We start from the raw sequence: 13,375 nt of genomic DNA on the forward strand, positions 1-13,375 counted from the left end.
AAAACTTGCATCATCAGTCTCCTTTTCAAAATGAGTAATTTCTGTGTTTTTAAACAGCTACAGTCCCTTATACAACTTAATGGAATAGAATAAAACATTTATAGAGAGCCTTTGGTCCTGAATAAATAAGAGTGATACATATTTTTTTTGTCTTATCCTTAAAATAAAAATTTTAAAACAAAAAATCCTGAAGAAAAAATAATCACAAACTCAAAACCCAAATAAGAATGTTTTCTAAACATGTCAACAATTCAGTCATACAGAAAAAAACAGTACTTTTATACACAAACAGTTTGCATTGCTTAGTCAATATGTGCCTGAATATTATAAAATCCTGAAGGAATCTTTGACTGTTTATTATCCTAATTTTAATTAACATTAATTTCATGCTATTATTTTACTTGCCATTACAAGTGCAAGAACAGCATAAGAATAAACTTTCTTTTAAGAAATTATGCTTCTGGCACATTGAATATGAGTGGACTGCTAGAGCCATTACATAAGCTGGTATAAATCTATGCACATGGGAAAGATAAAAATGCATCTGTGTTCACATCCAGTCAGATAAACAGCACAAGAGAAGAGGAGATGGAAGGGCTTTCAAGAGGTCACATTTAACTACATCCTACTCCTCTTATAATTCAGAAATAGAAAGTAAGCTAAATATAAATAGAATGAAATTTAGCATCCTCCTTATCACTAAAAACTTCCAGGAACATTATATTGGAAGCCTTTCTTTGAGAAGGGCATCTTCCCTCTCCCTAAGAGCCCTGTGAGATCCTGAATGATCAGTCTTGGAAACAACTCTGGAACTTTAAAAAACCAACAACCTACTTTTTCTTCATCCCAGGAAATTTCTGGAACTTTGACTGATATATAAACGGTTCATAATGAACATTCTTGTTCCTGCTTGCACTCCTCAGGGAGATGTGCCAAAACAATAAGTGAACATAAACATTCTATGGCAAAGTGCATCCTACTGCCAGAGCAGCAGCAGCAGCATTTAATGTACTTGGAAATGCCTCAGAGTTGTTGGAGCAGGCTGATCCCAGAGCTCCCTGAAACCAGAATATTATCACAGTGACTCATCCCTTCTTCCACCCCGAGATAAGAGCTCTCTTTTTAATCACAGATAGTGTTGCTATGGCTTTTGCTCACAAGCTACTCCATTTGAATGTCTTGAAGCTCCAAGTTTCAAACTTCAATGGAAACTAATTAGAATTTACATAGAGAACTGGAACCTCCAATCCTCTAATGTAAAATATTCATATAAATAATAATAATGTGAAAGCTAACATTTAAGTTGCTAAATGATAAATAAAAGATTGATATCCATTTATGACTCGAATGACAAAAATGTCAGGAAATTCCAGGTTTGCAGGTGTGCAAGCAACTTAACTCTGCCTTGTACATGCATGATCTATGGAATGGTACTTTTCCATATATGTGTCTCATTCAGTATGCAAAATGTACAAACACTTAGGAATATCTAAATGGTGTTGACATTGATTATTCTGGCAATAGAAAACTTGCAAAACACCTGAAAGCTGTAACATATTGTTTGAGTGTTATCTCAAATATATGTGCATGATGCAATATGAAAATTATTTGATGAAATATTGCCAAGGTAAGAATATGCTATTTTGTCTCCTTTCTAGATGTATGTTTCCCAAACTGATAAAATATTGTGCACTTCAATCTTATAACATATAGCTTGAGGTGACAGCACCAAACTGATTTGAAAGGGTTTGCTTTGAGGGGTAAAAATAAAGATTACTTTCTTAAATTTTTTTCAGGCCACAAACAAAAATATCAACAAAAAAACCCTTACAACTATCACACTCAAAGTACCTTAAGGGCTGACAGAATAATATCCTGAAGGCATGCTAGCTAGTTCACAAATCACATCTCCTAAATGAAGCAATTAGAATAATAAAGATTCAATGAGACTTTCTTGTGTTTTGTACACTTGAGACATTCACTGGTTGAATAATACACTCAACGTTTACAGTAATTGTGCAGACATCTCTTAATAAACAACTGCATGCCATATATTCACACAAATTATGTGCTTAAGAGTAACATTAACTGCAGTTGTGGGTCTTCTCAGAGCTTGTACTGGAAAAAAAGTACATCACAACATGTTCCAATATCATTACTTATCTGTCAATAAGCATAAGTAATACTGCCAAGCTATCACAGGCAGTATCCCATCACTCTACAAAAGCTAGGCTAGAGATTAGCAAAGAATTGTTTGCTAATTCTCATCTTTCTGTACAGAGTATCTTTGCAAACAAGGTCTTTAAGTTCCATGTTGTGACAAGAATAAAAAAAAAGTGTCTAATTGAAATTCCGTGATTTTGTTTCTCCACAGTTCATTTTTATAGAGAAAATATAGTGAACGGTGACTAGGTCTCATGAATTGTTTTCCCTTAACACCAAAGCTTTTTCAGTCTTTCTTTATGTAAAATATAATATTTTCTTTTAAAACAAACAAACAAACATTTTTTCAGTCCTTGAAATTGCACAGAAAGCTTTAAAAGGTCATTCAAAAGCTGAGAGGCAAATTCGGAAGCTTCATGCAGGGTGTTTTAAGGAGACACATAATTTTTCAGTTGATCTCATGATTTTATGAATAACAAGCAAGGGATTTCGTTGGCTTGTCCCTGGTGGCAGGGGAAGTCTGGGGTACCACAGCTCAGTGAGCTGCTTCATGTCAGCAGAGACGTGGAAAATGAAAGAGCTTCGAGATTACAATTTGTACCTGTCTTTGTAACAGGTTAAGTGTGTGCACAAGGTCATTTATCACAGCTCAGCTGATGCATGGACTGCGATTGCACGCCTCAGCTCCCAGGGAATCCAACGTCTCCTGGCCTCCCCTCTCCTCCTGGAAGGCGGCTCTGGAAGGGTGAAGCTTCCTCCTGGCCTGAAACTCTGCCCAGGAATGTCCCAGAGCCACAGACCTGGGAGCATCCCACATGGCACACAGGCTCAAAGAGGACACCCAGAGCCAGCCACAGCCCAGTCTCACGTTTTTGGATGAAAAACACCTTTTAAGGAGATAGACGTTGGATTTCAATGAAAAGTTCTTATTTAAAATGTGAGCCTCAGAATCACACAGTTTTCACACACGGAATTCCCATTTATAATTTTTTTTTTTTTTATGAAGGATTGCAATAATTCAGGTATCAGGAAAAGATTTCCTGAAGGAATAGCTGGGAGCAGGGTCAGAAATGTAGAAGCTTGAAGCTGTCACACAGTTCTTAGAGCACATACACACAGCATGTCCAGACTCTTTCAAACCTACAAGGAGTATCCTTAGTCCTCTTTCCTCCCCCTCCCTGGCCTCCCTTCCCCCTCTCTAACAACGTAATTTATTGCTGGTGAATAGTGCCAACTGATGACATCAACAAATTAATTTTCTTTCTTCAGAAAGCTACCCAGACAACTCTGTTCCACCCCCACGCTGGGAGCACTTCTAAGAACTAGAAATCCAATTCCTTGAGGGGGCTGGAGGAGAACTTGCATCACAGGGCAGAGCTGGATAATCTGCAGCCATTCTTGTACCTGGATCATTTAGGTTGATCTGTCCTACCAAGGAGTGCTATCTCCTAAATTTAAGCACTAATTTTCAGCCACCTCCTGCAGTTGCTGAAACGCTTGCAGCACCATCTAGATATTTCATTGCTCTGTCTCTTGTGGCATGGATCTCCACAAGATTCCTGTCTCCACATCTTTGCCATGTAACAACCAAATTATATGATTTACTACAGTACACCTAGTTTAGGCCATGCCACTTAAGTAGAGGCAGGCAGTGAAAGCAAACTCCAGCCATGAGGAAATATGTGTATTCTACCAGATTTGCACATCTGAACACCTTTCAAGGTGTGGGATCACTTCTTGTTTTCTAACCTAGTGCCAATAAAGGCCAGGAACCCAGAAGTGGGCAAAAACCTTACTCTGATAGTCTCATTTGTTTCTTTTTCCACTTAACAAAACCTCGAAGTGATTAAGTTCCATTATAAAATTGACCCTCATTTAGAATTTAATTATCATCAGACAAAAGGGGAAAAAAAGAAGTGGTTATGGAGCCTTTGACTTTGAAGATTTGAGGTTATCCTCATAAACCTCACCAATGCAGAATTTTCAAAACCTAAGCCATATAGAATAAGCTTGATTTTGACTGGCTATAGAAAGCTGTGAATGGTAGCTGGATGTAGGGAGGAATAATCATATAAATAACTGCAGGGTTTTCCTGTAATAATTCCATATTAATGGAATATCATACAAGCTGTGTGCAATTTTATTGTAAAATCTCCATCAATGTAATTGGGAATCATATACCTGTCTAATTTAAGTAAGCTAAAGATGGCTTTCCTTTTAATACCTAAGGAAATGTACAAGTAATTTTCCATATTAGATGCTCTGTCTTGTTTTCACATGCTTTTAATTATAGATTTTTAAATATAACAAGTGAAATGAGAAGGTAGATCTACTAATGATACAGAGACAGGCAGGACATAAAGTCCAAAGCAACATGCTGAGCTTGCTTTCATAATTATATAACTGTAATGATAAGGTATTCTGCTCCAGGCATACTATAAAGCAGCATATGACTATACTTAAAGCTACTTTAAATAATCTTCAGCTAACCAACAGCAAAGATGCATTTTTCCCAGAAACATCCAGGAGCAATGTCCCTGGTCAACATTTATGGCAGTGGTGTTTGGTGTAAATGAGATTAGAAGGTCAAATTAGAAGGGTAAATCATTTGTGTACATCTTTTTTTCCTGTAATCAGATTATCTACCGCCTTTCACACATAGTTGGTATTTATTGTGCCTAATTTTAGGATGCTTGTTTTTTTGCTTCAATAATGATAACATCTGGTCAAGACAAATTACATCCCTAAAGTGGATCAACACCTAGTGATTCATACTCCCCTACAAGGAGTATACTTCCAGTCTTAAGGGTGAAAATTCACTTTGAAAAGTCAACAACTAAAAAGCACTGCTGAACTAGGAGATTAAAGAAAAACAAATATCAGAGTTGTTTTAATCTCACCATTAGAATGCAGTTCTAAGGCAAGTTTGAAACCAGAAATGCCAAATCCTGCTATTCCAGAGATCAAGTAACACTATCCATTTCACTATCTTGAAAGCATTTCTGGTACCATAAAAGATGAGAGCAAACAAACAGAAATCACCCAAACCAACAGGCAGGGTTACCAGGAAGCTTACCTAACTGGATAAACTGGGGATCACTTTTCACTCCAGGTCCTGCCCCAGTGCTTGCAGCCACTTCCACGCTGTACCGGATACCGGGAACCAGGGAGGGGATGACCACGGAGAAGGTGGTTCCATCCACTGTCTTGTTTATGTGGTATCTGCTCTCATTGCCAAGGCACCAAACCTGCAGGGAACCAGATGCACGACACATGTAAATGTTCAAAACTCAATGCTGAAGGGTAGGAAGAAGGAAAGTTGACACATTGTTTTCTTCTGGATGAAGAAATTTACACTTTGTCCCTGTTCTAAAATCTTCAGTCCTTGAGTGCTGTCCTAGGCCCTCTATGAATACTGACAAGATACTTCTTGTTCCAAAGAGCTGCTCCAACTACAATCATTATTTGATGAGTTTATTACAATTCATTTAGAGCTCAACAAGTGCTAATGAAACTACAAGCACAGAAGAAATGAGGGAAGCCCGTCAGCCAAGAACTGTTCACATAAACAACTAATTAAGAGCATTCAGATGAATGAATTTGCAATTCTCTTCTTCAGGAATTATGTGTCACTCAAGTGCATAAGCAAGTCTGTCATCACATGATATCTTAAGAGAACTAATGTCATGCTAGAATCCAAAACGTTTTGGTTTTTCTTTTTTTTTGGATGGCAGCAAGGGGCAAATATTGAGTGATATGATGCCTTCCAATTGAGACAACAGTGTGACATCAGATCTCATTTTTAGTTAAGACCAAGATACAGGTCTAGTGACTTCAAATCACTATATTACATCAGTGACATTAAATGGCTGGGAGAAACAATATGATGAGATATCTTTATGTCTTTAGGCCTGAACCACTGATGTGGCAAATGCTTTTAAGAGGACAGCTGAACTAAATGCTATTCAAGGTGAAACAGCAGCTAATCTACATCTGCTAAAAAAAATCATGTAGCTGTGCCTATTTCCTTTTTGTGCCCTTTTCACAAATGTATTGCTCTACAAAGAACATTTATCCTGAAAGTTAAATTAGTTAAATTCAATACTTTATCTGTAAAGAAGCAAACTTGGCTGAGAACACCAGCATATCAGAACCTGGGCTGATTGTGCACGGGAGGGAAGACTTTGCTTTCAACATATGGAGCTCCTAAAAGATTTAGTACCCAGATAGCTGCTTTAAATCCCTGGTGCAATTCTGCTGCTGTGGAGATTTCCAGGTGAGGGGGATAGACTTTCATGTGCAGAACAATTGCTACAGCCCCCTCTGTACGGCCCTTTCCGCCTGGACACTGGAAATTTTATCTCACCTTCAGGACATTGTAAAGACCCTTTTTCCTTCTCTGGATGCCACAGACTGAAACAAGGCTTGTGGGACACTGTGAGGATGTGAAATGCATTTTAAGTTCCTTTGAAATCGAATCCCAGCACAGGATATACATAAGTGCTGCTGCAGAGAGGTCAGAGCACATGAAGAGAATCTCCTTTTTGTATTCTGATACTACATGGAGACTGTTTCAATCAGTGCTAGGGGTGAAACTATTACTAATACTGCTCTTGAATCCGAAAAGATGGTCACAAAAATACTCTTATATAAATAAGAACTCAATTAAGTGAGGAACAAAAGAACTTAAGTCTACATTTTGACTTAGGGAATTTTCACAGAAATTATTACTGCTACCTTGTAAAATGGTGCATGTGCAAACAATGAAACCCATTTATTATGTACTTTTAACCATGAACAAATTCAGAACAAATTTTTTGTTCTTAGGTGCTCAGGTACATGGAGAAGTGCATGAAACAAGAATGTCAGGTCAAACATCAAATTGTTCAGTACTTGCCATCCTACATTTGCATGTATATATAAATAGGCAAGTGAAAATGAACTTTTAGAATGTTATAAAAATTCATTGAATTTTTATATGAATGAATTCACATTATAACAGACACATAAGTGAAGAGAGAAAAGTACTTATTCTGTGAATTTGAATTTCTAGGGGTTTGTGTGTACTACAGACAATTATTCAATTAAGATAGTATCCTTCCTATTTATTTTATCCTTTAATTAAAGTAGGTACACTCTTGCCTTTGATCTGAGTTGCTGAGAAAATAATGGACTGCCCCATATATGCATACATCTTTTTTTAAAATTTTTATGAGAGAAAACAGAAAATAGAAAAACAAAAGGGGAAGAAAAAAAGAGAAAACTTCACAAGACTTCTATATGATTTTTTCCTTGTTATTAGTTCTTAATCTAAAATCAGCAGTTCTGCATTTCTTTAGTTTTTTTGACAAAACCAGTAATTACATATAGCGACTTAAATAGGAATAGCATATATATTTTCAATTATGCTTTTTTTATGTCTGCTCTCTGTCCGTGGTGAAAAGCACAAAGGAAAATAATGGATTCAATGCAAGAAATAGAGATGCAAAATGTGCCACTGTGCCATCTACTGCTACACAAGCACTACAGTGTGCTTGCTCCAGCACCTGGTAGCCTGTCACCTCAGAATCCTGGGAGGTAGGGTTATATCCACTCAGAAATGTGAATTTCCTGACTTTTATCATTGTGTCATTGCAACCTTAACATTCCTCTGATGCAGTTTCTTGTTGGAAATAATTCCATCTCTCCAACTCAAGGTCTGTCTTTAAATGAAATAACTTCACAAGTATTTTTTCCAATTACATTATATTATATATCTGAAACTAGGCCATAAACAGATTTTCTTTTACCAGGTGACCAGGTTCTGAAAAGGGTTTTATTATTCTAAATTGACCATGAAGCTTAGCAATCTCTTCCCTATCCCATTTTTACTGAGAGGAAAAAAAAAATCAGAATGAGTTTTGATGGCTAGGAATATATATTTATAGTACTGTGCTTAAACCTGAAAAATTGCCAAGACATTCTCATTTAAGAGATTTTCTCAATATTGCATATTTCCAGGGGGTTAAAACCAAAGCTCCCACCCTTCCATGGCTACAAAGCTTACTTGGTATCTACATATAAAACATCTCTGGCTTGCTTAGGAAAAATAAACTTCATTAAATTTGCTATGTAAATTATCACCAAAAAATTCAAACTGCAAATACAGTCTGTGTTCATAAATGAATAACAAACAATACATATTTTTAATGTACTTTCAATTTGTTAAAAATTAAATAACATAATGAGAACTGCGTTTGGAAGAAAAGAAAAAAATTTCTATGCACTAATAGATTTATTATCATAGAAGTGCATTATTTTCTTGAAAGTTTTCCATTTGCTTTAACTACCCAGTTACACATAATTTACTCAGATCTTAACACTGTTAATTATTATCCCTGAGCTTTTCCACTCATTAATCCTGTTTATATTTACTACCTTGGCCAGTGTTTTAGCAGCTCTCAAGCAGGTATGATTCCCTCTCTCCTTGTGTGTGCATTTCCCAAGTCATAATGAAGGCAAGGCAGGAGCTGTTTTAATTAAGAGTGTTGACCCTTTGCTTTGATTTATGGAGGCTGTTTTAATTGCCTTTCCACCACCTAGGCAGAATCACTAAATACAGAGTTGGAGTCAAAGCAGTGATTTTCTCTCCCATTTTTCCCGAGTAACCAGAAGATGGAGCCAAGCATCCACGAACAGCCCTTCCCTGACTGCCTGGCCACGCTCCCTCTGCCAGGGGACCAAGCAGTACCTTGTATTCTTGAACCATCCCGTTCTGGTTGTCCTCAGGGGGTGGCTGCCAGGTGACCACGATTGCTGTGCCGTTCCCATCGTTCTTAGTTACTGAAACACTCTGAGGTGGAGCGCTAGGAGCTGTTTGTTCAGAAAAGAAGATTGAATGGTTACGTTTGTCACACCCACAGGCGAGTTTGTTTCAGTGGAAGATGGTTTCTGGGCTCTGCAGACACAATCTTTTGTGCCCCACCTTTCACTGAGGGCAGATAAAATGATACAGAAGGAAAATGTATAACACAACAACCGAGTTCTGCTGTAGTTTAGCTGTGCAAGCCAGGAAAAGTAACACTCCAAATTGTACTCACAGATATCCTTTACCTGCATGTCACAGTTCTGGGCTCTGACTTCCTCACTGGTCTCAAATCTTCTCACCCAGGATCCAAAGTTTTGAAAAATAAATCCTATATAGTCCCCAGTCTAAATCTCACTTCCTCTAGTGTGTAAAAAATAATGAGTAATACAAAACTTACTAAAATCTGGACAGAATGTGTTAGTATTAATATATTTATAATAATAATTTATGGTTTGAATTTGAAATAATCCTTCTAAAAAGTGGATGCTTAGCTGATGCATGGGATGAATGCACACCTTTTGAACCACGTGCAGCAATAAACTAGACCTACACTGCATTTCTAATGGAGGAGGAAGATAGGAAGGGAAAAGTGGTACAGCCTAGCAGAAGCACCAAAATCCCTATTCAGAGGCACTGGCCACCTTGCATACTTATGATGCCTGTGCAGCAACAAAAGGAAGAGCTTTATGAACCTTGTCTTTTTAGCACATGCATGAGATGGAAATACATAATTTAGTCCACTCTATCTGTTGCCCTCATTCATCTTTCCATTTCGTCTCACTGATTGATCCACATATAAAAGCCTTCTAAAAACCATGGTTTCCATTCCCCCAGCTACACTGCTTTGATGATTTCTATGGTGTCTGCTATCTACTTAAGATAGTGATTAGCAAGTGCTTGAATCTGACAGAAGTCACTTGTGACCAGCCCATGAACTCAGCAGGGAGGAGTGCACACACTGCAGGGAAGATAAAAAAGTGAATTTCCCATTGTGTGTTGGAGGGGATTTTTGCACATCCCTCTCTCTCTGTCTCTCATGCCTGCCTCAGAATATTTACTTCTGTGTCACCAAACAATTCACATAATGATCAGTCTCCTCTGCCACAGATTGCTGCTCTCAAACAGCATGCACTTCAAACAAGATCAAATAATGAACATATCAGAGGAAAGCCGGCCAGGCTGCTACTTCAAAAAGGAAAGATGAAGACAGTCTAGCTCCTACTTGCCTTCTTCCAGGGTCTTTGCAAATTTCACTTCACTGTCTGCTCCCTGAAACTCATTAAAGAAAGGGCGGGCCTTGATTTCGTAGTTTACACCTTTCTTCAGCTCCGGAATGATAACGCTGTTTTTGGTTGGAGTCCTCACTTCAAAGATTAACCACTCTGATTCTCCATAAGATGCTGGCGTAGGCCGGTACAGAATTTTATATCCTTGAATATACTGGGATTGCTGGTCCACCTGGCAAGAGAGCAGAACACAGAACACATCCATAAACAGAGAGAACCCAGGGATAATGCCCATGACACCGTGCACAGCCCCTGGACCACCCCTCGTGTTATTCAAAGTAAACATCACTGCCAAAGCAGATAAAGGCTCCTTGCATTACAGCAAATTACAGGCCTGATTTACACGTGCATTAATCTCTTTGATGCTGGTTGAACTGTGCTGGTTTCCCTGGATTTAGGAAGGCATTAAGGGGGATAACTAAATTGTATAATATACCCCAGCTTCATGAAATGAACAGTCTTTGCATCCATGGAGCAAAAGAGCTTGGCACAGGTCAGCCTGCTGCCCACCTGAATGTGCAGAGCAGGGCTGGGCACACGGGGAAAGGGAGATTTACAGTGCCAGGGCTCTAGGTGATGAATATGGAGATCAAAGAGAGAGCCTGTCAACTCTCCCGAGGTGTGGACATTTCCCAAAACCTGTGAAATGAGCACCGCTTCCTGCCTGCTTCTTTTTGGAGAAAGCAAACTGAGAGGGTGGCCAGCTGGCAGTGTCTCTGTTGCTGTGGCTGGGCTCTGCCAGAGGGCAGATCTCCCCAGAGATTTCCCCCATGTCCACCCACTCAGGGGGAGGCCCTCTGCGAGAAGGAAAGGACCAGGTTCCAAGAGGGAACATAAAACTCAGTAACATGGATGGTAACATGGATGAGACTCGGAAAAGCAAATGATGCTCAAGTGGTCCTGAGTGGTTTTCAAACTAAGGCAATTTTATATCAAATGTATGGAGAAAGAGATCTGCATGTAATTGAGGGCAGTTCCAATATGTTTGGCTATAGCTGAAACAGAAAGATATCTTGTGCAACTGATCTGTTGTGGAGCATTCACCATCTTTTTAACTACTGGTTTCAATTTCTGATGAATAAGGAAGTCCAGTAACAACCAAAATAAAATTTTTAAAGTGCATCAGATTTTCCTGTTTTCAAAAATCTCATACAACAATATAATAAAACTATGTGCTTGCAATTTTAATCCAAAGAGCAACACGTTTCATTTTTAATAATCACATCAAGAATGCATGTGTTAGCTGAAACTGAGGTAATGCTTATTTCTGAAATTGCAGAGAAGCCACAGGCCACCCAAGAGACTGACAAAAGCCGTCTGTCTGGAAAAGGTTGCTCTGTAAGTAAAGGTCAAACAAAATTTGCTAGGAACCTCAAAGATGTTTTAATGCATTACTTAAAACAGGAGACTGCCTGCTGCAGGTGGCCATACTGCAGGTGAGAGTGTAATTACTGAGCAACACAGCAGATATTATTGCAGCATTGAGGAGCCCTGGGCAGAGATCAGGACTCCTTTGGGCTATGGCTCTTCTACCAAGTCAAAATGCCTTTTGTTCCTGTTCAAAATATTCTGCTATGGCATGGCAGGAGCTACAGCCCAAGCTGTCCCATACTATCCCTGCCAATATATTGGAATATTCAGATGGAAGTCCTACAGAGAAAGCCCACTCCTTATGGTTTTATGTCTGTACATGGTATAATTATATCTCCAACTTTTTCTTAACTTTGCATTCCATCTTAAAACTGATCTGTGAGTTACATCTCTCACTCTGTCAGTTCCTCTGCTATGTCCTCCACGTGGCCACATTCCTGCTTTCCTGCTGCCAGAGCAACATCAACATGACACTGCCTTTTTTACCTCTTCTCCCTGCACCACGTGTACTCAGTGCACCACAGGAAAGGAGAGGTTCAGATGAGGCTATCTGATTTGGGTGTGTTTGTCAGTGGGTCCGTAGCATGGGGGTAACACTTTCAAACAGAACTGTGCTGTATTTCTCTCTATAAATGACTGACAGACAGGGAATTGCCCATGTTATCTCATTAAGGGACTGAAAGCATTGCAAAGGCTTCAAATGATATGACTTAGGAGAGCTTTGATAGCCCTTTAGCTTCCAGAGGACTCTGAAACCCTCACCCTATTGTAAACAGCACTCTCTATGGAGACAAAGATGGAGAAAATGGGTAAAATTTAATGAAGTAGAAAAGCAGAGCACAAGCAGCACTCTCCCCGGAGAAAAACATTTGCAAGCATACAAACTACTCAGCTTCTTAAAGTGTGATCCCACTGCAGCTGAGGCAGGACATCTCAGCAGTACATGCAGCCACCAGCAGGGTACAGATTTGTACTCACAGTCCAATGAACTTCAATTGAGGAGGAAGAAAGGATGGTAGGGTTGTGCAGATGCAGCACCACGTCACCCAGCTCTCTCTGGACCTGCTTGTGATCCACACCTTGACTTGTTGGCGGAACATCTGCAATAATTTAAGATTCCATTCTCACAAGTACACGTGATTGTTGAAACAAGTACATGTAAATTCAAATGAGTATGTCAGAAAGTATGTGATGCTATCACTAATGAAGTTGAACCTAAGTACTTCCTAACCATGTAAGAAAAAACTACATGAAGCATTTTTTTGAGTAAACCATGAACCTTAAGGTAGTACCAACTCAAGACACTGCACTTCCTCTGATAGAAACACGAGGGTAATGCTGCAGAAAAAGACACACCACACTCAAGGACAGCTTTGGTAAATGGCCACAGCAGTATCTCTCTATTTTTTTCCTGCTGGAAAGAGAAAAACCTTGTATTGCCCACTGCCAGTTCCAAGAGACCAGGAAACCTATAAAGTACAGCAAAAGCAGAAGCTGTATCTTTAGATGAATTCCTGACAAACTTACTTGGTGTCACCACAAAATAATGTTAACCACCAGAGAAAAGATAAATTAGTCATACGGCTGCAGCTTCTCTAATGGCAAGAGGCTTCTGTAAACAGGAGACAGAGCCCAGTTGAGGGCAGTCTGGATTGTCTGATATTTGGTCTATCCTATAGCTGGAAGGATTATTCATATGCATGAAGGG

The 13,375-nt window shown here is 39.0% G+C and overlaps 1 protein-coding gene across 5 annotated transcripts in view; it reads right to left on the bottom strand.

Moving 5' to 3' along the window:
- Positions 1–13,375, bottom strand: part of ROBO1 (roundabout guidance receptor 1) — a 679,988-nt gene that overhangs the window by 39,313 nt on the left and 627,300 nt on the right. For all 5 annotated transcript variants that reach the window (XM_088157812.1, XM_088157825.1, XM_088157810.1 and 2 more), the window contains 4 exons: positions 12,646–12,767; positions 10,237–10,468; positions 8,894–9,015; positions 5,240–5,411 (listed from right to left, as the gene is read on the bottom strand). In XM_088157812.1, the coding sequence (XP_088013938.1) occupies positions 5,240–5,411; positions 8,894–9,015; positions 10,237–10,468; positions 12,646–12,767 (648 nt within the window). The remainder of the gene's footprint in view (positions 1–5,239; positions 5,412–8,893; positions 9,016–10,236; positions 10,469–12,645; positions 12,768–13,375) is intronic.

Source organism: Sturnus vulgaris, chromosome 2 (genome assembly GCF_052056855.1).
Source record: "Sturnus vulgaris isolate bStuVul1 chromosome 2, bStuVul1.hap1, whole genome shotgun sequence".
Taxonomy (NCBI): domain Eukaryota; kingdom Metazoa; phylum Chordata; class Aves; order Passeriformes; family Sturnidae; genus Sturnus; species Sturnus vulgaris.